The sequence below is a fragment of the Argiope bruennichi genome, chromosome 1 (assembly GCF_947563725.1).
Source record: "Argiope bruennichi chromosome 1, qqArgBrue1.1, whole genome shotgun sequence".
NCBI classification, from domain to species: domain Eukaryota; kingdom Metazoa; phylum Arthropoda; class Arachnida; order Araneae; family Araneidae; genus Argiope; species Argiope bruennichi.
In genome coordinates this window covers 147,272,309-147,297,456 of record NC_079151.1, presented here as the reverse complement: position 1 = coordinate 147,297,456, position 25,148 = coordinate 147,272,309, and the positions used below count along the sequence as shown (strand labels likewise).

Sequence of the window (25,148 nt, the reverse complement as noted above, 5' to 3'; positions counted from 1 at the left end):
TCCTTTTGTCGTTAAATGATTTTCTAATACTTTAAGTAGTTCATCATATGCCAATTTATTTCGAACTTTTGGCACAAAGAAAGTCACCAAACTGTTATAATTTGCTGTTCCAATGGAACTGAATAATATGTGAGCACTTTTTTGTTTTGAAAAGCAACTTCCACCATTAAGTAATTTTCCAAATGTTGTATATAAGATTTAAATTTATCATTCTTAGGTTCATAGCTTTCAAGTGGTGGAATGTGAGCAATATTTATAGACGGAGTTTCTTTAGAAGAAATCACTTCTGGTTCATTTTTCAATAATAACAGCTCAATCAGTAGTTGTTGATTTTGATTCATAATTTCGATTAATATCTTGAATTGTTCCACATCCAACATCTATTAATTATTAAAACTACTTTCAAATAATTTTTTTAAGAAAAATATTCATTACCACATCACCAAAACTATTGTGAATTTGATGTGGCAGCTTGCATATTTTGAATGGATGAATGGTTGCAATTTCATAAATATCTTTTAATTATATATTTAGTATACACATTTGTAATATTATTAGCTCATATTTACATATATATATTAGATATAGTTAAAAGTTGATGCATCACTGAATCTAATCATTTGATGAAATTTTACAATAATAATGTTGCCAACTCTAAAATGTTAATTAAAACAAAGATTGTGGGCAGTCTAGATGCTCAATTCAATTTTTTAGAAGAATACAACAGATATAAGAGGCAATCATCCTGCATATGTATTTACAGGCTACAAATTCATTGCATTTATTTCATACTTGTTTGCAAAAACTATACAACCACATATGGAGCAACTAATGGGATCTTTCTTTTCTTAAGGTGAGAAATGTATAAAAGAAATGAAATGCCAAGAGCAGCAAACAAAATCTTGATTCTATAAGCTATCATTCTAGTACAGATCTATCTGAGACAATATCTGATGATATGCTATTTTATATGTTAATCTAATAAAGCTTTGGTGGCTGATTTAACTAGTTCCATTTTACCATTTTGAATGAATCTGAAGATACTATGGATTTTTTTCTGATGATAACCAGGGCCAGCCATCTGAAGGTACGGAGGGTGCTATGCACTGGGCCCTGCGATTGAAGGGGAGTCCCACCATGATTAAGAATTAAAATAGTGTTCTGAACAATAATAGCATTTACATGTACTGAAAGTATACCAAGTTTGTTTCCATGTGGCTGCCTGAGCGTCGACTAATGCCGCTATTTGGCAATGATACCTGTAAAAAGGGGAAAAAAGTTCATTTATGGATAAGGAAATCCTGTTCAGAACATGTTAACACAGTGCGGCGTAACTTCTGGATACAAACGATGGCCAGAAGTCCAGATTGAGGCTGGGTTCAAGTAGACTTGTAAATCATCAGCTATTTACTTTATTCTACATCAAATGTAATATTTTTTTTATTCTTGCATCTGTGTATGTCTGTTTATATTAAGTTGTTTAAACAAAAAGTAAAACGAATATAAAATAAATGATCAACTCCTAGCAATGCACATTCATTACTGCTTCACCGGCTACAACCAAATGAAAAGAATTAAGGAAGAAGTTTAAATGGAGCACTCTGCGAATTTGGAAATATATGAAGTTTACAATATATATTATAGTCTAGTGCAAGTGTGCAAAATATTATTAATATAAGGTAAGCAGATTTACAGTCACTTACCTTACCTATTAGGTAATAGTGTATAGTATAGCATATAGTAATTTGATAATTCATTATATAAACTGCTTAATACTATTAGATATAACCATGTCCATGCCAAGGAAATATGCCACTGGGTGTCAAAAAAGAAAATTATCAGAAAAGGAAAAAGAAGAAAAGCTAAACGTTAAGAAGTCACAATTAGATCTGTTTTCTTGGCTATGAAGTATATCTGGCAAAGAAATTGCTTCGACTTCAGAAGTTACAATTTGAACTTCAACTGGAGAAGAAAGGTCCGCGCAAAGTACACAGTCTTACAATGAAAATGTTGGAACGATGAAATTTGTTGAAGAACCGTGTGTTTATACATATATAACTGAATCAGAAAACAATGACAAAAATGACAATAACAAATATGATCAAGAGAGTATAAATGATCCTGGTTTATGGCCAAGTATTATAATGGATAAATTTAGAATCTTTTGTGTTAAAATTGGACCTATACAACATAAATGAGTTTTTGCTAAAATTGCTGAAGTTAGATCATTTCCCACTACACACTATTTTTAAAAAATGCCAAATGGTAAAATGCAGCTGATTAATTTATTCAAAGACTCTGTATTTTGTTTTTGTTGTATATAGTTTTCTAAAAGAAGAGGAAATGACCAAAATACACAAATTATAGGTGGTTATAATAACTACAGAAAGCTGTCTGTAATGAGCATTCTAGTTTTCATTTTACTTCGTTTATTGCTTGGAAAAAATATGTTCAACTATTGATAAAACAAATCAAGTTAATATAAGTAAGAAAATGCCACGACACAAATTACTATTTCAAAGAATTTTAGATGTGATTCCATTTTTAGCATGTAATAATCTTCCAGTTCAAGGAACCCACAAAATAATAGTTACGCCTAATAATGGACATTTTTTAAGCTTAATTGAATTATTAAGTAAATACTGCCTTTGCTAATGGATCATATAAACAAAGTAATAAATTCTACAAATAGAATTGTGAACAAATTAAACATTAACAAAATTAAACATGATGTAAAAGCAGCCATATACTATAGTATCCAAATGGACTGCACTCCTGATATTTTCCATAAGGAACAAACTTTAATCATTATTAGATATGTAAATTTAGAAGAAAGAAAGATTAACTATAAATGAGTTATTTATAGGGTTTAGTGAAATAACTGATGTGACTGGAGAAAGACGAGCAAAATCTCTATTAGAAAGATTAAGTGAGCTTGATTTCGATATTATGAATTGTAGAGGACAAGTATACGACAACGGTAGCAACATGAAAGAGAAATATAAAGGTGTACAATCAAGAATACTTTCTCTAAATCCGCATGCAATTTATGTGCCTTGCCTGTCACATTCATTTAATTTATAAATTTGTGATGCTTTTCCAGTAGTATATACTGTAAGAAATTTTTGGGGGTATTGCAATGCTTATATTGTTTATTTTCTGTATCGACAAAAAGATGGAAAATTCTACAAAAGCATTTAAACATTACTCTTAAGCCATTATGTAACACTCGTTGGAAAAACCAAACTGGATTCGGTTAAAGCAGTGTATACACAGTTTGAACAAACTTCTAATGCCCTAGAAGAATTTATTGATATAAATAACGATAATACAGCGATATCCGAGGTTAAAAGGTTATTCGATGCAATACAAGAAACACCAGTTATTTTATGTTTAATAGGATGGTTTGCAATATTGCCCAAAATTAACACTATCAGTAAACTATATCACTAAACTATTTCAAGCAAAAACAATTGTTCTAGGCTCGGCTTTCAATTAAGTTAATAAAATTTAAAATTGAAATTCAAAATTTAAGAACAAAATTTAACACATTTTTTAGATGATGCAAAAGTGCTGGCACATAATTTGACCACTTCAGAACATTTTTCTGCAAAACGAATTCAAAAAAGGAAAATATTACATTCTGAATTAGCAGAAGACGAAGTAATAAAAAAACCCGGTTGAGGAATTCAGGTGTTATTTTTTTAAAACTGTAATCGATATATTTATTGCACAAATAGAAGATAGATTTAAACGCATACCAAATATTATTTCTGATTTCAAATTAATCATCAATATAATTTTAGAAAAACATGTATTATAAAAATGTTCCAAAAACTTTGTAAAGTTTTATAACAAATATGTAGATGAAAACCTAATCCAGGCAATTTGTTTGCTACAGGATATGATTTTGAATGAAAGAAATGTAAATAACACACAAGACATATTGCAATGCATACTAAATAATAATTGTAATGAATTATTCTAAATGTATTAACTGAGTTAAAACTTTTCTTTATGTTGCCAGTTACTATAGCAATGCTGAGCACTCTTTCAGCAAATTAAAATTAATAAAGAATTATCTTCTGTCAAGCATGTGGTCAGAATGCTTAAATGCGCTTGCTATATTAAGCATCAAAAAAGAAATTGCAAAAAATTGCAATTTTTTTTACGTAATTGATGCATCAGCAGAAATAAAATCACGCATTAAATAAACATTCATTAATATATATGAATATGTTTGTATTCTTTTTTTTTTTTTTTTTTTTTTTTTTTACTTCACAAAAAATTAGGGCTCTGTTGGCTACTTGCACCCAGGTCCCTGTATAGAGAATGCTGGCTCTGATGATAATTCAGATATATGTGTACTTAAACTTTCCAAAAAATTTTATTTTCAGAATATAATTTTTATACATTAAAAAATCATGTCATCTATGAACATTTTTAATATGTATGCTCCTATACTCAAATCTCATCAAATTTAATAAGTATCAGCATCATAAGAAAATAACGTGAAATGAGAAGGAAGAATGCTAGTATTTTTACGAATTATACAGACTCATATTTAGATTTACTAATTCAAAATATATGCTGGGATGTTTTCAACATATTAATACATCTAAAAAACCATAATAATAAATATAAAATTAGAAATATATCTGAAAACTATAATATATAAGATGTTTTTATGTATTTTGCTGCTTAAATAATTTCTATGCTATAATTTAAATCTAGAGCAATGTATTCATGTTACATCATAGAAAAGAAAAATAACTTAATATTAGAGTTACTATAAAAATAATATAAATCAACCACGAATGATTTTTCTAGATTGAATAAGGCAATTTTTAGAGTAAATAAATAAATAAAATAACATCCTTCAAAATATTCCTCCACTAAATTTTTGCTACTATTTTTTTAAATAATTAAATGCATTTTCTTTTAACAAAAGCACACAATTAGATTTTTGATTTAAACAATAAAGCTACATTTTTATTTAAACATAATAATTTAAAGGAAACTATTTCTGTTAAGGAAGTAGTAAAACATATTCAAATAGCAAAGATTTTTTATAGAAAACTTATTTCTATGTATATTTTAGTGAAATGTATTAATCAGTTTAAACACCTCCAATTTTCAAAAACACGAAGAAGAAAAATCGAGACTTAACTTTAATATGTGTAACTTTTGAAATATTTTTATATAGTTTTGGAATAATTCAAACAGGAGTTGTCATATCATGTATATGTCATTTTTTTCATAGTATAGTTTTTGTGAGTTATGAAATTCAGCTCAAAATTTGATAATTCATATTTATTTGTATATTTTCTTAAAATATGGTGAAATATTCAAAAGACAGAAGATTTAATAACATATGAAAGTGTAAAGTTCAACTGCATACTCATTTCTAAATTATTGCATAAAAAATGATGGAATAAAAGGAATAATAATAATGATGGAATAAAAGGAAAAGGATGGAATAAAGGAATAAATGAAAATATTACCTGAGCACTTTTATAGGCAAGTTTTATTTCTACTTCGCTGCATTTAGCACCAACCCATATAAATACATGTGTACCATTGTCCAGTATCATAATATCGTCATCAGCTAAGTCATCTTGGCAAAAGTCTGAGCATTTTTCAGATATAGAAAAGTATCCCTTCTCATTGGAGCAGCGGAAAAGTCTTGTATGATTCATGAAATCAGCATCCTGCAAAGACAAAATGAAGATGGAACAAAAAACGAACATAAAATAAAACTGCCACATTGCTTGATGGTAAATAAAGGAAAAATCAAAGTTTTATATAAAGAAGAATATAGAAAATTAAAATTTTACATATTTCCCATTTTACTAAGAAAAACAGATTTTCTCCAAGATATTAGCATAAACAATAGCCATAATTTATATGTGTACTTTAATTAACTCAAATATTCAATTTTCTATAACACTTTTATCCAAAGAAACTAAAAGACAAAGTAAAAGAATATAATCAAATATCTACATAAATGAAATTATTAGATATATAACAGAAATTTAGTATAATTTCTCTGCATTTAGATCCTGAATATTTTCTTTATTAATTTTAAATATAAACAAAACTCCATACTTTACCATGAAAAAAACATTTCCTTTAAAGTTAGAAATGAATGTATCCTGCAAATAAGTATTTTTGATAGTAATCTCTAATATACATATATGTGTGTGTGCTCTTTATTTTTTTTTTCAGATTTATATATTTTTTTGAATATTTACATTAATACATTTTGATATTTACAATACATCTCACCAATAAAGGGGAAAAAAAAAAAAAAAAAACATTACTGAATCAAACCCATTACTCAATGGTTTGAAATGATTTTATCAACAATGGAATCAAAATTCAGCATTATCAGGACTCAGAATTTCAAGGGACGGGGGGAGCTGCTTGCTGAATCTGTAAAAATATTTCCCAAAAATTAAGAAATAAAACGGTTATTACAAACAAATAAAGATTACCGTATCATATGGTTTTTTGCCACCAAGAGCAACCCAGAAGAAATTTTCAGGCTCTTCTCCTTCATTAAGAACCTGAATGCTGTGTGTTTCCTAAAATAAAATAATCAATCATCAAAAATTTAAGCTACATAAAAATAACAAAAGCACATTTTGTATAATACTGCTTAGAGTTCAGATGCAGCTCTTAAACCATTCAAAATAATAATCTCACAGAAGAAATATAAATGCATTAAATTATTTCCTCCATTTTTAGCCAAATAAAAAAAAAGGAGGGAATAATCTTTTATTTAAATCAATATTATTACCTTCTTTGAATCAATAAGAAATATAAATTGTATTAGTTACTGAATTCTTTGTTAAGATTTACAGACATTGAGATGCTAAAAATTATAAAAGGAATAACAAAGTGATTACGCTAGATTATTTTAAGAGATAACAAATGTAAGAAATAAAAGAATCTGATATTTTAAACTTATTTTGAACTAAAAGTTGATATCTTTTAAACTTAATTTTAGAATTACTAAGCACATAAATAATTACAAAATCCTACTAAGGTGTAAAAAGAGACATAAATAATAAAAAAGAAAATATATCAATACATCTTTTCAGCAAAATATTTATACATCAGGTTTATTATCTACTTATAAAGTGAGCAGTACGCAATAAATTGATTTTGTGGAACTTCTTGAACTCATTCAGCAAAATCAGGATTGATTTTTTTCATCCGTCCAAATCGCATTACATGTGGATTTTGAGGAGCTAGTTAATTATAAAATATTCTCTAATCTACTCTGAATAAGCTCATAGATTCTCAAATAATGAACAAACCATTCAATAAACTCAAGTATCGTAGATTAAACACCATCGCACTGCTTCTGTAGATTGAATGTTGCTAATCAAGTCAGAGATATGTATTCTATTCTTTTGCACAGTTGCAGAAATCACTTGCATGCTGATTAGCCGCAATTCGGGAATCTCATGGAAATAGAACAACTGTTTCATAAATCGAAAATGGAATGATTAATACAGAAACAAAGGGAAGAGAGAAAAGGGACGAGTTTCTAAACTACACAGTTGCTAGTGGCATTGTTTCGTTTTTGAAAGCTATGATTACGATCTTTTATTCTTGTAGTCTTTAGAGACAGGCATTTTTTGGATTGGAAAAAAAAATAACTAAGAAACTTAAAATTCCCTGCTTTTATGAAAATTTTCAAATTTTACATTTTTTAGACAATTTTTTAAATTCCTTGTTTTCCCTATTCTCCCAGTGGCATGGCAACCCTGGTTCTACCAAGAATTAGCAGAATTCAAATCAATTCAAATCATTAATTCTGTTAATAGAATTATTCCTAATTAGCAGAAGAAATCGAAAATAATATACACATATGATTGCAAATTACCGTTATTGAACCGAATAAATTGAACCAGTTATTAAGATTTCATTTTATTGGACTTCATGTACCATCATCAAGATAATTGGATCCGTTTTAATTTGTTGAAATTTATTTTTTTAACTTCATTCATTACTTGAAATTAATGTGGAAAAATCTTAAAGAAAATCTATTTTATGATCATACTGTTACCATAAGGGGAGGGCATGTATATAACTAATAGGAAATCAAATTATATATATTTCCAAAGTATGCAATGAGCTAGCATCTAATTGCCTTATCATGATTCAGCAATACCTGCTATGAAAAAAATGAACCAATACCAATGAACTTTAAGAGAAATAAAAACTGAAAGAAAATACATGAATGTAATTCAGATGACTTGTTTTAAAATAAATAAACTTTTAATTCAAAATCTCAGAACAAAAACTGTTTTTGCTTACAGTGTCATACAACTTGTTAGCCAATTCTTCAGTCAGTTTTGCTTCTTCTTCATCACTCTTGGATCCAATCCAAACGTAGACAATACCTGAATTATTCACCTTATCAAATGGTACTTTCAGAATATAGCTGTAGAATAAACATGAAAATATGGCATTAGCAGGATTATAGAAACCAAATTATATTAGAGGTAACCTTTGGATTCATAACATATTTCATAAACTATTAAAGTAATTTTGTATAATTAATATTTTTGTATAAGTCAAAAACATCAGAAAACTTGGAGGTTGTCAGCTTTATTTACAGGCTATATAATGCCTAGTAGTACTTCAAATTAGTGTATTCAGATTTGATACCAATCCCAAACAATGGGCACTATCATCATGAGCTGTGGTAATGGGTATGATTGACAAATTCAAAAACATCACACAGAAACAATAGCTATCTGATGACCTTATTGCTGTTTTGAAATTACAATTTTAGTACAAATAGTATATCAATCTTTTTACTCAAGAGTCAGTAGATGCTTCCATATGTACTCTATAGAATGGGACAATTATATCATTGTCAGTTATCATGAATTTGGATTAACATGTTATTGTCAGAGTGAATAACATGGCTATTCTGTGAATTTTGCTATGTCAACATTTCTCAAGAACTTTTCTTTTGTTGAGTTGGTTTTAGTGACACAATTGTCATTTTCTTTTTTATACCCAAATTATAGGGAAAAGGTGGATAAAACATATCCAATGTGTTTAAAAAAAGAAACATAAAACAAAATTTATTTAATATAATGATACTTTATGACATTTAGAGTTATTATTATTAAATTATTCACAATGAAAGATTAAGCATTAATAAACTTTAAAAATGTTTTCCTTCTGGAGACCTGACACTTAATGTTTTAGAATTCCCTAGTATGATTTGCATATATAGGGTCTTTACAATTTAAATTTCACATTGCAATTGCAATAAAAAGAAAATTACTAAGCAAAATGTTATCAAAACTAATAATAGTTTACGTAAATACATGAAATTTTATTTTTTGAAAAAAATAAAAAATGAAAAATTTATCACTAACAGGTAATTGCTCTTATTGGATGCAGTAAACAAAAATAATTAACAAGCTAAATTAATTTTTTAATTGTTCCTAAAATGAAATTCAGGTAGGATTATAACAATGGTTTGTATACGGCAGGATGAAAGCAATGTTAGAATTATGCAAATTCAAAAACTTGAGTTTTCAGGTATAAAATTGAAATTCTTTATCTGAACTCATTGCTATGAGTCGATAATGTCAGTAATCATGGAAGAAGGCATTTTTCTCATTAAAGGTTATTACGAATGCCACAGCACCGAATGGTTAGGTTTGCTAAAGTATTATACTATAAGAGAAGTATGCTGAAACCCAAAATCAATGCAGGGTTTCAGGAAAATGATAGCAAAGTTTTAAAACACAGGCTTTTTAAAAAAATCTATTAAACCTGTGAAAAACTGAAATCACTGCATTAGCAGTAGAAGAAACAACAATGGAAAGCACACAAAAGAAATTTTGCAAATGGAATGGTCTTAGGACTAAGCAAAATTTTTGGTAAAATGCTGTTGTACTAATCCTTTGAAAACAAATTCGTTCCAAAAGCTTGAACTTAACAATCCAATTGTAAGAAAGAATTTTGTTTTGGATTTCCTTGCACAAATGAAGGTAGATGAACATTAGCTACAAAACACTTTGAGGATAGATAAGGTCCATTCATGTTTAAATGGGATATCAATATCCACAATTACAGGATTTGAACAAAATAAATCCCTAATATCATCCAATCTCATTGCATTCTCCTAACATACGATCCGATGTTGCACGCCTTTGAAGAGAAGTCTATAGCTGGGCCCAAATTTGTTGCTCACTTAAAGTTGATGTAAAGACATTTTGTGATATCTAAACTTCAGCAACATGGCATTTTAGACATTATGAATTCTATGCAAGAGGGAACTTACCCTAATATTGGCACATGTATCAATACAGCCATAACATTCCTCCTGATGTGCTAAGAGCAAATGTTGAAATGACAAGTTGAGTTAGTCATGGACTTTTTTAAGCAAATTGATAATAAGTTGCTCTCTCTAGAAATTATTGAGTTGATGCATTTTATGGGGAAGAAAATTATTTATCAGAAAGGCTTTTTATGGAAAAAAGATGTTATGGAAAAACATAAGTTTATATATAAATACCCCTACTTAAAATTAAGAGACTTAAATTAAATTGTCTGCTAGCAGTTAATTTAGCACTATTAGAGGGTCAAGTTACACAGGATTAAGCACTATTCCATTGATGATTGCATTGCAAGCAGTCATTTCCCCATTTTTTTCTAACCCTGATTATTAGATCTTAATCTCAGCAACTTCTGGCTATCTCAAATACACTATTTATAATGATAACATAATCAATTTGATGAAATTGAAAAATGCAATGTATTAACTATCCTTAACATTTCTTCTAATATGCTAAGAGCAGCAGTTGAAAATAGAGTAATGTGATATTTCCATTACTTTCAGAAAATGGTGGATGCTACAAGGAACATGATTTGTAGCATGTTTCAGAACGATTAAAAAGGTTTTAAACCAACATCTTATTTTGTTTAACAATATTGATATTGTGGCATTACTTACTGGTGGTGATTCCCCACTCCTACCCTCTTTCTTGCAGAAAGTAAAATTTCATATTCTTCTGTAAACTATTACCAGGCTTAATAACATTTTGGCAAGTAATTTTTTATGGTCATTTCATTACATATATCTCCTATCATATCTTTATTGCATATGTTTCCTGTTATATCTTTATTGCATATATTTCCAGTTTATTTTATGTAATTATTAAGCTTGAGTACCAAGTTTTATTGCAATAAAAAATAGTTTTCCTTGATAACATATGCTTTGCATTAAAAACTTTAGTTATGGATACAAATATATGAAATTTGAAAATTGTTTGACTTTTTAATATGAAGGATGTTTTATAAATATACATTATCAGACAATATATCAACATCAGAAACAAGAAGAATACAAATAAAACTGCTTTGTAAAGAAAAAAAAAATTGCAAGTAAAAATACTTAAACCTACCAAAAACAAGAATTGAGAATACTGGCATCTGGATGGACCTATAAGAATAATACCTTTGATTATTTCTGAGATATTTAATCAAGAAAATATTTTCATATGTTCAAGATTCGAATGTCAATGTCAAATACAATGTGTGGATAAAGGACTACATGGTGATTGGAATTTGGGAATCTTTAAGACAACCAAATATATCAAGATATTAAAATGAGAAAATAAATCTTTGTTTTGGTTTTAAGAAGTTTCATTTTAATTTTGAAATATAGAAGTTAAAAGAAAATTATTTTTTTCCTTAAATGTAATTAATTCATTCCAATTTTTGTACCTCCTAACAAAAGTGTCCTAAACACTAGTCCAGCCTCCTCTGTCCCAGTTATTACAAGTTGACTACTCTGACCCACCCTGAGGCACACAGATAAATTTGAATGACCATACCACAATGGCAGCATTGGCAGAAACTGAGGTTGAGTCTTAAGGGACATCACTAGTCACAGTATAACCCCTATTGAGGGAGGTATGTCCCCTCATCAGTAGCAGGTAGCCAAACCTCACACCATTTCACCACCTTCACACCTGGGTAGTGGTGAAAAACAATTAACATATTGGAACCTTCCCTTCCTGAGTTGCTCCCCCCCCCCCTCAACGGGAGGCTCTGCCCTAGTTATATCATGAGAAAATTCTAGAGATGCGATGTATGTAATATGTCATTTAAAAAACTGCACAGTTACTCAGATGGTATCTATTTACAATAGTAATTCAGTCACCTTTCTTTTGACTAAAATATTGCTACTTCAAATGAGTATGTCCCCTTTTTATTCATAAAAACTGCTTTTGACTATGTCTCCTCGATTGAATATGTAATACAGTCTATTTATCCAATAACATTTAATTAGTCAAATGATGGAAGTTGTTTTGCATGGTCATTTCTTCATAACTTAGTAATAATACTAAACAACAGTGGCTGAATATAATTTTTAGAAAATTATACATTTTAAAATGTTGTCTTAAAATCTGTAATAATAATAAGTTTTTTTTAAATAAAATAACACTTAAAATATTTATATTTGCTTTGATATAAATAAATAAGAAAAGGATATAAATTAAGTACTATAAAAAATCCATTCACCTGTATGCAACGAGTACATATGGGACTTCCATTAGATCGAATATGAAACATTTCAATGGCAGTACTAATTTTTGGATTTTTTCTTTTCCCTTGATGAATAATAAAATGTCGTTTAAAGTGAGACAAAAATTTCAAATTTTCTTGTTGCTGAAAAACATTATTAAAAATTCAAATGAGCAAAGCTTAGGGGAGAAAAAAAATAATATTAGATTACAAAAAAATACACATTTTATGCAAATTAAAATTAGAAAAATCTTAAATTGAAAATTATACTATTATGGAAAGAAATTAATGACAAAATAACTTACTTGGTAAGTTCGTACAACTTCTAATTTATCGCCAAAAAGTGATTCAAATTTTTTCTGCAAGCTATTAAAGATACAAAGGGGAAAATAAACTTACAGAAACAAAGTTCAATAATTTATAACATTTCAAAAGTTTCAGACAATCAATCAAAACACAAATCAGAAAATGTAAAGAATAAAATAAAGCAGATAATATATAAATATTATAAATTTATTATCTTTAAAAAAAGGAAATGCAAGATAAAATGAACAGTGTTTATAAACATGCTTTTAAATTATATAAAAATATAATTTTTTTAAAAACTCAGGAGGTAGCATATAATATATAATCATTATAAATTTATTATCTTTAAAAAAAGGAAATACAAGATAAAATGAGCAGTGTTTATAAACATGCTTTTAAATTATATAAAATATAATTTTTTAAAAAACCCAGGGGGGAAAATAATTAGCATAGTAATTTTTTTTTTTGCTTAAAAAAAAGGATAATTACTGATTTTTTAAAAAATAATAGTATGTATATGCGAGAAAATGCAAATTTCTTTTAATTTTTTTTTTAATTATTATTAGTGAATAAAGCAGATGAAAATAAATATCTTTTGATGTCTTATATTTTTTTGGAAAACAAACTTGCTTAAATATATCTGGGTTAATATTAAATCAGAATGACATTTATGGCAGATTTCCTCAAATTCACTTTAAAAATTATCATTACTTACAACTGAGTTCTTTTCCTTCTTATACGTGAAACTTAAACAAGCCTACTCATAAAGAAAAGTTCAAAAGAAGAAAAAAACATTTCTGTGGGTCTTTATTGGTGAGGAAATATAAAATTGACTTGATAATTTTACAAAAAATATACATAATCCAAATTGTTGGTATGAAAGTATTTGCACAATTCTAAACATTGATTCAATTCAACAACATTTGACTGAAATATTAAAACATTTTTTTTACATTGTAATGCAATTAAGTGAGCACTCATCAAATACTGGATTTATTAATTGTATCCTGGTTACACCTAATAAATCCCATTTCAATTAGTATATTCATTATATCTTGAATTGCTTAACACATATGTATTTTATTCAAATTTAATCATTCAGATATTCTTTACAGAAATACTGCATATGCCAGATCATTGTTGTGCTACAAGATACTACTTTCAGATTTTTGAATTTTTCGTATCTTTCTTTGAAACTGTTATTTGGAGTTGCTCTCTATCAAAAACAAGGCACTACTCTATCCTATAGCTGTGTTCAGGAACAACGAAATGGAATATTTTAAAATGAGACTATCCTGATTACAGCAGAATCGCCATTATTAAATATCTGTACATACCTAAATGTAAATGTCAGCCAGCCCATATTGCTAGCTTCTCTACCTTGCCAAAAGTATACCACACACTGGTATCCATCTTCTTGTATCTCTTCTTCTTCTGTGCCTTCCTCATTTTCAGGAACCTCAAGAGGCACCCAATAGCGGCATAAGAAAACATAACAATCTTCACTGTAAAAATGACCTGGAAAAAAAATGTAGAATCATTTACATAAAAATATTTCACAATTCAAGCTAAAAACAGCAGTCACAGCTTACAAAACTGTTAATATTTGACTTATGATACCTAAAATCCATTTAACTAAATAATGCTTATTTTTCTTATTCTTGTTATGAAATAATTAAGATGCATAATTATTTCATTGTTTAAATTTTGATTCTCTTATCAGGTCACATAATTGATATAAGCATATCATATATCAATAATATGCAACGTTTCATAAATTTATATATAAAAGAAATTTTTGATAATTTTCGAAAAAAATGTCTCTTATTTACATAAAAATTAAAAATTTTTGAAGAGCAAATTATTTCATTGGAGTACTTGACACAATACATGAGTTATTATTAAAAAAGTTAAGCAATGCAGGAAAATTAATGATGTTGTAGTTGTAAGAAGAAATTTATAATTTCTAAATAAAATACATTCTAGATAAGAAAAGATTTTTAACATCTCTCACCAATTTCTTCTTCAGGAAGTCTAACAAATTTTTTCCCTTCTAAAACGAATGATTCCATAGCTTCTAAATCTTCATTCCACTCTTCCATCAGAGTTTTCTATCAACACAGAAATATATATATATATATATATATATATATATATATATATATATATATATATATATATATATATATATATATATATACAGACATATGCACAAACAAAAGAAAAAAAATGTTTAAGCTTTCTATATTAGAATCTTTTACTATTTGTTTAAGTGGATGAAATATAAATGATAAATATTTCTATGACTAAGAGAAATATTATTTAAAAGACAAAATCTTTGTCTTTTAGTACATATATGAACATCCACACATATTAGTAGTATCAAGTGTATAATGCAAATATTATTTGAAAATCTACTAATTAAATAGCTTTTATTAAAATTTTTCATTTAAAAACAGCAAAAACAATCACAACTAAAAATAAATATGAAAAATGAAACAGATCGTCACTAGCAAATATGATCAATATATGCATATGGAAACACAATTAACTGAATGATAATCATTACTTTATTTACTCTTGTAAACAAATAAAAGAATATAAAGAAAATATAATAAAAAATACTAAGAAAAATTATTAACCTTCCAATCACACATATAGAAAAAGCCCTAAAAAATCTGTTACATACAGTGGAAAAATAAACTTACAGCTTCTTCTTTGCTCATTGGAGGCTGCCTGTTCATGAATAAAGCAGAAAGGTCTGCTTTTGTTTCTTGCTTACTCATCCATTTCTAATATGGGGAGAGAAAAAGACTATCAGAATCTCAAAATTATTGTTTAACAAATTAAAGGTATATAAATTAAAAAAAAAAAAAAAAAAAAAGGGAAATTTATTCAATGTACGAATCTCAGATGAAACATGTAATCTAACAAAAATACAAATTCATAAAAAGGCAAAATGTTCATGTGCATGCTAAAATATATAAATCAATATATAACACTGTAATAAGCAATATATTAAGGTTATTTAAGATTATCCTACCTTCAAATCTGCTCCAGTTCGAGCCACAGATTGGGCAGTTCTAGTAAAATCAACAGCTATGACATCATCCCAACCATAAAACTTAGATTTAAATATTTGAGGCTCAGTTCTGTAAAAGAATTGAAGTGTAATAAATAATAAGAATATTTATATTCAAAATTCTAACATTCACAAATGAAATCTAATCTTTTTATGAATTTTTTTCTGAGAATCCAGCACAGGTAGAATGAAACCATTAAAAATTTGCTGAAATGCAAATGTAGATCTTTCTTATTAAAAAACCATTCATTCAAAATTGAATCAAAATCACACCATGAGATAATAACAAAATAATTTCAATACATACTGAATTTTATGATCTTTTAAAAGTAAACAATGTGACAAGATTTGGTCAATTCTAAGTCCTCAAATAGTTGCACTCACAATTAGAATGAAAGTCGAGTATATACTAATCATATTTATTGCCATATTCTTAACTCAAGGCAACAGTTTCCATAATTGTGATCAAAATACAATGTTAAGTTCCGTTATTTATTAGAATTGAATGTCAGATCAAAACTACATCCTTTATTAGACCTGTATGTTAGGCTGGACCTCAAAATACCTTTGACTGATTTCCAGGCCAATTTTAGGGCCCAAATTGAGATTGAAGTACCATGTCAAATACCAGGCCTGTGTCTTAGTAACAAAGCAATGAAGAAATTAGTTGGACATATCCTTTATCTCATTTCGACGATGAGGTGAAACAATTTGGTTAATTCTACCAAAATCTAAAGGTTATTTTTTTTCAGTCTCTTTCATTTGTGGTGATGTCTTGAAACAGAACAATGCATTTTGTGTAGCTAAGAAATATGTCACAACAAAAACAACTTATTTTATTCTTTTCTATTAAATACAATAAATTACATGAATGGGCAATTACTATCAACGAAGAATAGGGAGGAGAGAATCAAAACTTTGTCATATTAGCAATGTAACTCAAAAACTTTTTAAAAATTAAAATAAGTTTGTTAAGTGTCCCTTATCAAACATGTTAATTACTGTAACTTTTTCTAAGATTCACTTCTCACAAGCTTAGATAAAGATTTTGCTATTACACATTCTTGGTTCAGATTTACAGCACAGCATAAGATTGCATGAAGTAAAGAATGTTGTACCAAAAGCATTAAAGAAAAAGACTTCAATTATTTAATAAATCATAAATATTAATACTATCTAGTATATGTATTATAAAAAATATTATAACTGTCAAAAAATTTGATTTTGAGACTTTGTTGAATATCCATAATTCGCAATTTCTTAATCAGAAAAAAAAAAAAAAAAAAAAAAAAAAAACAATCCTGAAATTTAGAATATAACTTATTACTTTTACATTTTTTTCTAACAATAAATTTGCGTAAAGACACTTCCTTGTCAATACTTCAAAATTTGGAAAAAATAAGACACAGTATTATTATTAATAAATTTGTTTACTGCACAACTACCATCTTTTTAGGGTGGCTTTTATATATTCCTTATTTCATGGGAAGGTTGATCTTTATTGAGAATTATTTCTTCCTCTTCATGAAATCTCCTGCTTACCTTCTTGCTGTGATACAGAATGCAGCTCCTGGCTATGCATGCATTTAAGTTCCCATGTTGCTGAAATATTTTTCCTTCTTATTGCAATGCAAAACCATAATGTTTACCAAAGCTTTTTATTTTTTATGGCTCATTAGCTATATATTTAACAATTCCACAATTAATTTGCAAGCAAATTATTAACATACAAACATTAAACACAAATTGATGCTCTGATATAAAGACAAGATTTTGATGTTTAAATGTTTCCTCATTTTGTTTTATACAACATCACTCATTCAGGGAGTCGTTTTTTTTAACACTTTGATTTTCTTATTATGTGAATCATTCATTAAAAAAGGATTGACTACATCTCTTGGTCTGTATATCAACAACTTAGATGGTGGAGTTTGGTTATTAATCTGATCACCAATATTGTATAACAGTATCAAAATTTAAATTAAATTGATGAAAAGAAAGATATTCTAAATGTATATTTATTTTTCTTCACTGAGCAATGAAGATAAAATATGCCATGTTGTGTTAGTATATAAGAGAGTAGTGAGGGAGAAGCAATATACCAGAAAGCAAAAGAGGGGAGGGGGAAACCCTGCAGTTTTCTTTCCTTTTTAATTTAAGGCTTCAACAAATCATGCACATCCCAGATGAATGATAATATACTATTTGAACAATTATTACTTTCTGTACATTATTAAAAAAATAAGAGGGAAATGAAGAAGAAAAAAATATCCCTGTATTATATCACCTTTTCAAAAATCAATAATAAGTCATTAATTTCTTTGGGTTTAATTAGAATGTTTTTTGATAATTTTTTAAAAAAAATAATGGCCTAGATTTTTTCTACTATTACACTTATTTTATAAAATATATTTGCGCATATATACACTACAACCAATAAGCATATATACCAATAAGCAACCAATATTTGATAAGCATCTATCTATATAATACCTGTCTTTGATTTTATATTAAATTTTAAATATATTTTTGATTTATAATCTGATAATGCAACATAAAAATTACTATAATTTTTTTTTTTTTTTTTTTTTTACTATGATAAGCAAAGATTTATATGAAATATGCAGTAAAAAAATAATTTCAATTAAAAAGCATAATTACCCTTCTAATACTCGGCTAACAATTGCATGTTTAGGTCTTTTTATCATAGCACATAACTCTTGAGACAATTTAAGAGCAGCTGCACGTACAAGGCGAGTAGATTTTTGACCCAACCTGGAAAAAATAAATGGTATACAGATATGAAAACAGTTTCTTAAAGAAAATTAATAGCTTTGATCACAATTTTAAAATAATGGATTTTTTTTATTTTCATATTACAATTTAACATATTTATATAAAAAAAAAAATGTACAACAAAGTTTAGCATAAAATAAATACATACCAAACAAAAACATCAGTAGAGCAATCCAAAATATATACATTCTTAGTCTCCAGAAGTTTTTTTTCTAACCTTTTCTGCTTGATTTCAACTGAATAATAAAGTATATTAATTAGTATTGTATCTTCCATAAAACATAAAAGTGAAAAATTTTCAATTATTCATTAAAACAGATAAAATCAAAAATTCAATACAAATTCATTGATCAAAAATTTATATTTATTCGAAATTATGAATTTAAAATTTATCTTTTGAAAAATTGAAACTAAGTTCAAGAATTTATATTTCAAAGATTTTTATTTTAACTAGAGTTTTCCAAAAAAACACTTAAAACAGAGCAAATGTGAAGATTTTGTTCTCCCTTATATGTATAGAAATTATCAATAAAAGTATAACAAATTTGATCAATTTAAGTCATTCTGTTTTTTTTTTTTTTTTTTTTTTTAGAACTGCTTTTATGGATGGTCCTTCCTCCTTTTGCTACAAGAATTTCATGAAAGAAATATCTCTTAATAAATATCAAATTTTAATTTTATCTTAATTTCTTTGATTTAAAATCAATCTAAGAAATGAAAAACTAAGCACAATTTTAAAAAATATTTTTAAGTCAGCAGTCAAAGTTTAGGTGTATATGCAGGAAACAATTTATATATCCTAAAAAAATTGCTTATTTTTAAAAATTTTTACTATGTTGATAAGGTAACAAATGTTTTTCCTTTAATACCATTTTATTTCAGAAAATTTGGTATAGATATTGCATAGATTGGATTATTAGAAAGCAAAAGATCTAATTTCTTTTATAAATAAATTTTAAACATTGATTCAAGTATATTCATTTTTTAATTGAAAAATCAATGTGGTATATTGAAGATGAACATGGCAGTTCTTTGGTTAAAAAAAATTCAGAGGTATAACTTTACTTATATATACATATATATATATATATTCTTTATTAGTACAGTGTAGGACCGCCTTTGGCATATAATACAGCTTGGACTCGCTTAGGAATCGATTCATACAAGTGTTGAATAGTGTTTAGAGGAATATTGTACCATTCTTCCTGGAGATATTGTGAAAGTTCTGGAGAAATACCAGTAGAAAATATTGATTCTGTATTCAACGCTCTAAAATAGACCATAATGGTTCAATTGAGGTTGGGTGACTATGCAGGCAAAGGCAGATATTTAACTTCATCCTCATGTTCATCAAACCATAATTAGACAAGTCTCGATGTTTGGATAGGTGCATTATCATCCTGGAAAATTCCATCTCTTGCAGGAAACAAAGTTTGCATCATAGGATGGACCTGGTCAGCTAAAAGTTATTTATACTTCTCACCAATGATCCTTTTTTCAGGGTTATGATTGGCCCAGCAGAAAACCATGACATGGCTGCCCATATCATAATAGATCCATCTCCATGCTTGTCAGCTGGAAGGAGACAATAACGATCATATGTGCAGGTGTTCTCCAAACGTGCACCCGTCCTGTTGTAGGGAAAAGTGTGAAACACGATTTGTCAGACTATATTACTTTCTTCTACTTATCAATCGATCTGGTTTTGTGAAAGTGACACCACTGTAGATGATGTTTACCATTAACATCTGTGACAAGTGGCTAGGGAATTGTTGCACTGCCATAAATATTCTGTTTATAAAGGTGCCTTCTAAACGTAATTACTGACACTGGAGAATCCAAATGGGGATTGATCTCTGCGGTCACTTTTGCTGCAGTTGTTCACTTATTAGACATTACAATCTGCTTCAATATCTGTCAGTCTCTTTCACTGAGCTTCTCTTTCCACCCACTATTTTGCTTTGTCTAGCTTGTCTTGCCGTGCTGTGTGTATGCCGTCATGTCTTTAGACACCGTACCTCTAGAAATGCCTAAAAGTTGGGATGTTTTGATCACACTTGCTCCAGCTAGACAGGCTCCTACAATTTGGTCTCTTCGAAAATCTGAGAATTCCGACAATTTACGCTCTTATTTAAAGAAAATCCAAGAATTATAGAACTTCAATAAAGCTTATACATTCAAGCCAGAACATATACATTCCTATTTAAATAAATAAAAAAAAATGGTGGCTATTATTATATTTTAATGCTTATGATGAGCATTCAAAAATGTCACTTTTATTCAAAGGTTTTCTATTATTTTGATAACCACCTGTATATATAATCAAATGAAAGATATTTAAAATGTAAACAAAATTTAGTAAAACACTACTCAGACATATTTTCAAAATAATGAAAACACACACAAAACAATAAGAAAATTGTAACATATTTTGCAAAAAAGGGCTCTTAAAGGCTTATTAAATTAAATAAAAATCAAATAATTTTTTTTAAATAGCCGAAATTTTCTTAAATTATTTTCAATCATAACTATTTTTTAACACCCCTAATCTCCATCTAATTATTTTGGTGCAAAATGTTTTGAAACATTTCCTAAAATTTTGAATTGAACAGTTGATCATATGGAAAATTTAATAGAGTTTTGCATATATTATTGAACTAGCCTTACTTTTTATGCATATTATAATATATTTTCCATCAAGAACAATAAAATAAAATTTAAAACTATAATAAATGAAAAATATTCAAACGAATGCTAGAAATTTCATGGGATAAGCTACATCCCATTTTCTTCAAAAAGAGCAAATTCCAAAATTTTACAATTTTAACTTTAAATTTTTGTTTCACGAGAAAGTGAAACTAAATTATTGTGCATTATACCATTCATAACAATAGGATGAGGATTTATGAACAATAGGAATTGATTCATAATAATAGTCCTCTATGAAAGCAAGCTGAAATATCTAAAAAATTTCAATAACAGTTTTCATTAAAGTTAGGCAAATAAATATAATGTTAATATTACTCATAAAACTGATAATACAAGATGGCATTCTTTAAAAAAAAAAAAGACGAAATTTACACTACACAAGATGATTACAAAAGATTGGTAAATAAGTTAATGCTCTAAAATTAAAACTCAATTTTCTTTTGGACAGGCATAGTATGATCACAAATTTTTTTTATGCTTTAATTATGATAATTATAAAGATATTCAATCCAATAAATTACTCTGTAGAATTTCAATGAAATATATTTTTAAATAAAAATGTTTTCTTAAACGACTTTTGCTTATTAATATTAAAAAAAAAATCAAACCAAAAACAAGAATTGTTACGGAATTTGAGATCCTAAGATTTGTGTACTAACTAAATTTTCAGTCGGTACATCCTACAGCTTGAGAATATTTGACCTAACTGATAGAACTTATTTTTAGCCACATAGGTATGTTTGTTTATTTGCTTCATATATTTCAATATTAAAGCAAAACACTATTTAAATAACAGAAAAAAAAAATACATATATGCAATTTTTTTCTTCTCCATTTTGTTTAGGTAAAATCATTATATATAATTCTGAACAGAACAAATACATTAAAACATACAAATTTTGTAAATACAGAAATTTGCTTTGGTGTATATTAAGAGCATAATAGAGCACAACAATAACTTTACATATTGTTTTAAAAAAGCCACAAAACAAGTGACTAGCTTATTTGCCCAGACTGATTTTTTTGGGAGTGAAGTAATTAATATGGAAAGCATTAAAAAAAAAATCTAATTTGTTGATACAACTGAAAGAAACAAATTTAATTGTATCATTCTGTAGTAAATTATAGGCGTGCAAATTAAAAAATGCATATAATAAGAAATAAAAATCCTACTGTAGAAGTTATATCAAATGAAAACAATTTTTAAATCTGCATTTTAATGCTAGTAAAAACATGTGATTGAGCTTTTTGATAGATGAATTTGAATTTCTCATAACATTATTTTAGATTAAAACCAAAGTAAATTTTATAAAAATATATTAAAAATAAAGAAGAGAATTTTATTGCCATGAAATTACTTTCACTAAACAGGAAATTTTATAAATTTTAAGATAATCAAAAACCATTTTCAGGAAATAATAGGACTCGTGTTTTCATAGGCAAGTTATAGCAGCTATCCATCTGGCAACAGTTAAGCTTTTTTATGCGATTAAATTTTGGTTGATGTTCATTTCTAATATTTTGACTTTTTAAAATATTCTTGACATATCCTTTTTAATGAAACAGTATGCTCCCACACAAGAAAACCTAATAATAATTTTGCAGCTCCATTAATTAGTTAATGAAGCATGGAATTAAGTGCAGCTGTAAAGAGTATATGATCAAGTAGTCTGAAACATTTATAGGATGTTTTGTTTACATTTGACAACTGCAATTCAGCATAAGTAATGACAGCAAGTTACATTAGTGTTTTATATATAGAGAAAAAAAAAAAAACATTTTACAACACAATAAAAGAATTACATTTTAAAAACAAGTTGAAAAACAAGAGAAAATGCCCGAGTAAAGCAGAATATCATCAAAAGCAAAAAGCAGAGAATTTTTAAGCAACTTATTAAAAAATTAACTTCAATGGTTGTAAAAGTTGCAAAAACAACCTCAATAAAAATATAAAATATATATAGAAAGAAAATACAATGATGCAATAGATGCTATTTACAAAAACGATGCAAGACATGCTATTTGCAGTTTTAATTTAAATACAGTTGAATTTGCTCAGCAATTTCAATTATTGTCTTAAGAAAAACAGCCATTTTCTACTCACCTTGGGGTAGTTCCAAATAGCCCATTCCTAGCCCAACCTGATATAAAGTTGGAAAAACATTAACAAAAGTGTCCTCAGAATTTTCAGTAGGTGGTGGAAGTGGTACTGATGGATCTTCAATTCCAGCCAATTTTAGAAATTCAGGCAGTTCTTGACCTTGAGTAAATGTTATTATTTCTGCTAGATTTTTTCTTTCATTTTTGTTCATCTTTTCAGCTAACAGTCTAAATATATTAAAATATATACATTCAAAAATAAGAAATGTAGATAAATAGAAATATTATAATAGAATGAAAATCACAATTATAAAAAAAGGAGAGCTTTGAATTTTATTTTAAAAAAAATCAAAATACATTTTTTAATTATAGATTCATGTTTATAAAGCATATTTTCATTTTAAATGAAATCTTCTTATTTATATAATTAAAGTATACATGCAAATTATTAAATCTGTATCATGTATCTGTTATGTAATAATTTTGAACAAAACAGATTTAAATGTTTTTTTAAATATATTTCATGCAATTTTCTTCTTAACTGTCCCATATTCCAATTCAAAAGTGAGAAATGAAAGAAAAGGTAGAAGCACTTTCAAATGTTAACATTTTCAAAATAAATTTTGGATATTTGAAACTAATTGCCACAACTTTGATTTTTTTTTATCAAGATTATTTTACACAAACAAACAAACAACCACTTCTTTAGTTCAGAAATAATCAAGTATATCACTTTAAATGATGACTACTTAGTAATTTTTTTTTTTTTTTAAGAAAATGTGCAGTTAGTTAAGTACATATCAAGCATCTAATATTAATACAAAATTCATTTATATATATATATATATATATATATATATATATATATATATAACCAATCTAAAGTAAGAAAAAGTTTGAAAACGAAACAAAACAGTTTCGAAATCGCAACTAAAATTTATTACCTATTTAAACTAAAACCAAAAAGGAACTTCATAGTATTTAGAGAGCGCAATTGCAGCTACTTCTAAAACACAGATGAATTGATACAAAAGTATTAGAATCAAGTTAATAGGAAAAACAAAAACCAAATAAAAATTAAACCAAAAAAAATTATTAAAAATTTTAAAAAAGAATCCGGCCTGAAGACTTTTTCAAGGGTCACCCTCAGGCAGGGATTCAAAGATAGGGATTTTTTCTGTGAGGACATACAGACATTAAGTCTAATAATGATTCCTCGTGGCCCGAAAATCCCCCGAAATTATGCTCAAGAGATATACCATTTTAACAGAAAGGAAATACAAAATAACAAATTAGAAAAAAACCACAAAGTAAAAATACAATAAAAACAATAACAATAAAAACAAAAACAGCATTAAAATTAAAATTAAAAACGAAAAGGCCAGCACATACCATCCAACAGTGAAGGAAACTTTAAACAATCGATTGTGATTTCCTGTTTTTGAAAGTTAACGGTAAATTATGTAAACAGAGGTAGGCACCCAGCGCCATCTATTGAGTGATCCAATATGCAAGTAAATTTCTATTTTTATTTAAGCCAAAAGATTAATCCCAAACCATACCTTGTTTAATTAAAAAATTG

At 27.3% G+C, this 25,148-nt stretch overlaps 1 protein-coding gene across 1 annotated transcript in view; it reads right to left on the bottom strand.

Annotated features, from left to right (window-relative positions):
• LOC129968981 (protein flightless-1 homolog) overlaps positions 1-25,148 on the bottom strand; it is a 57,945-nt gene that overhangs the window by 7,006 nt on the left and 25,791 nt on the right. The window contains exons 19-31 of the mRNA XM_056083372.1: positions 23,571-23,794; positions 18,906-18,993; positions 18,623-18,736; positions 15,923-16,031; positions 15,588-15,671; positions 14,894-14,990; positions 14,217-14,397; positions 12,879-12,939; positions 12,571-12,717; positions 11,448-11,485; positions 8,332-8,458; positions 6,498-6,587; positions 5,505-5,711 (exon numbers count right to left, since the gene is read on the bottom strand). Coding sequence (XP_055939347.1) covers positions 5,505-5,711; positions 6,498-6,587; positions 8,332-8,458; positions 11,448-11,485; positions 12,571-12,717; positions 12,879-12,939; positions 14,217-14,397; positions 14,894-14,990; positions 15,588-15,671; positions 15,923-16,031; positions 18,623-18,736; positions 18,906-18,993; positions 23,571-23,794 — 1,567 coding nt within the window. The remainder of the gene's footprint in view (positions 1-5,504; positions 5,712-6,497; positions 6,588-8,331; positions 8,459-11,447; positions 11,486-12,570; positions 12,718-12,878; positions 12,940-14,216; positions 14,398-14,893; positions 14,991-15,587; positions 15,672-15,922; positions 16,032-18,622; positions 18,737-18,905; positions 18,994-23,570; positions 23,795-25,148) is intronic.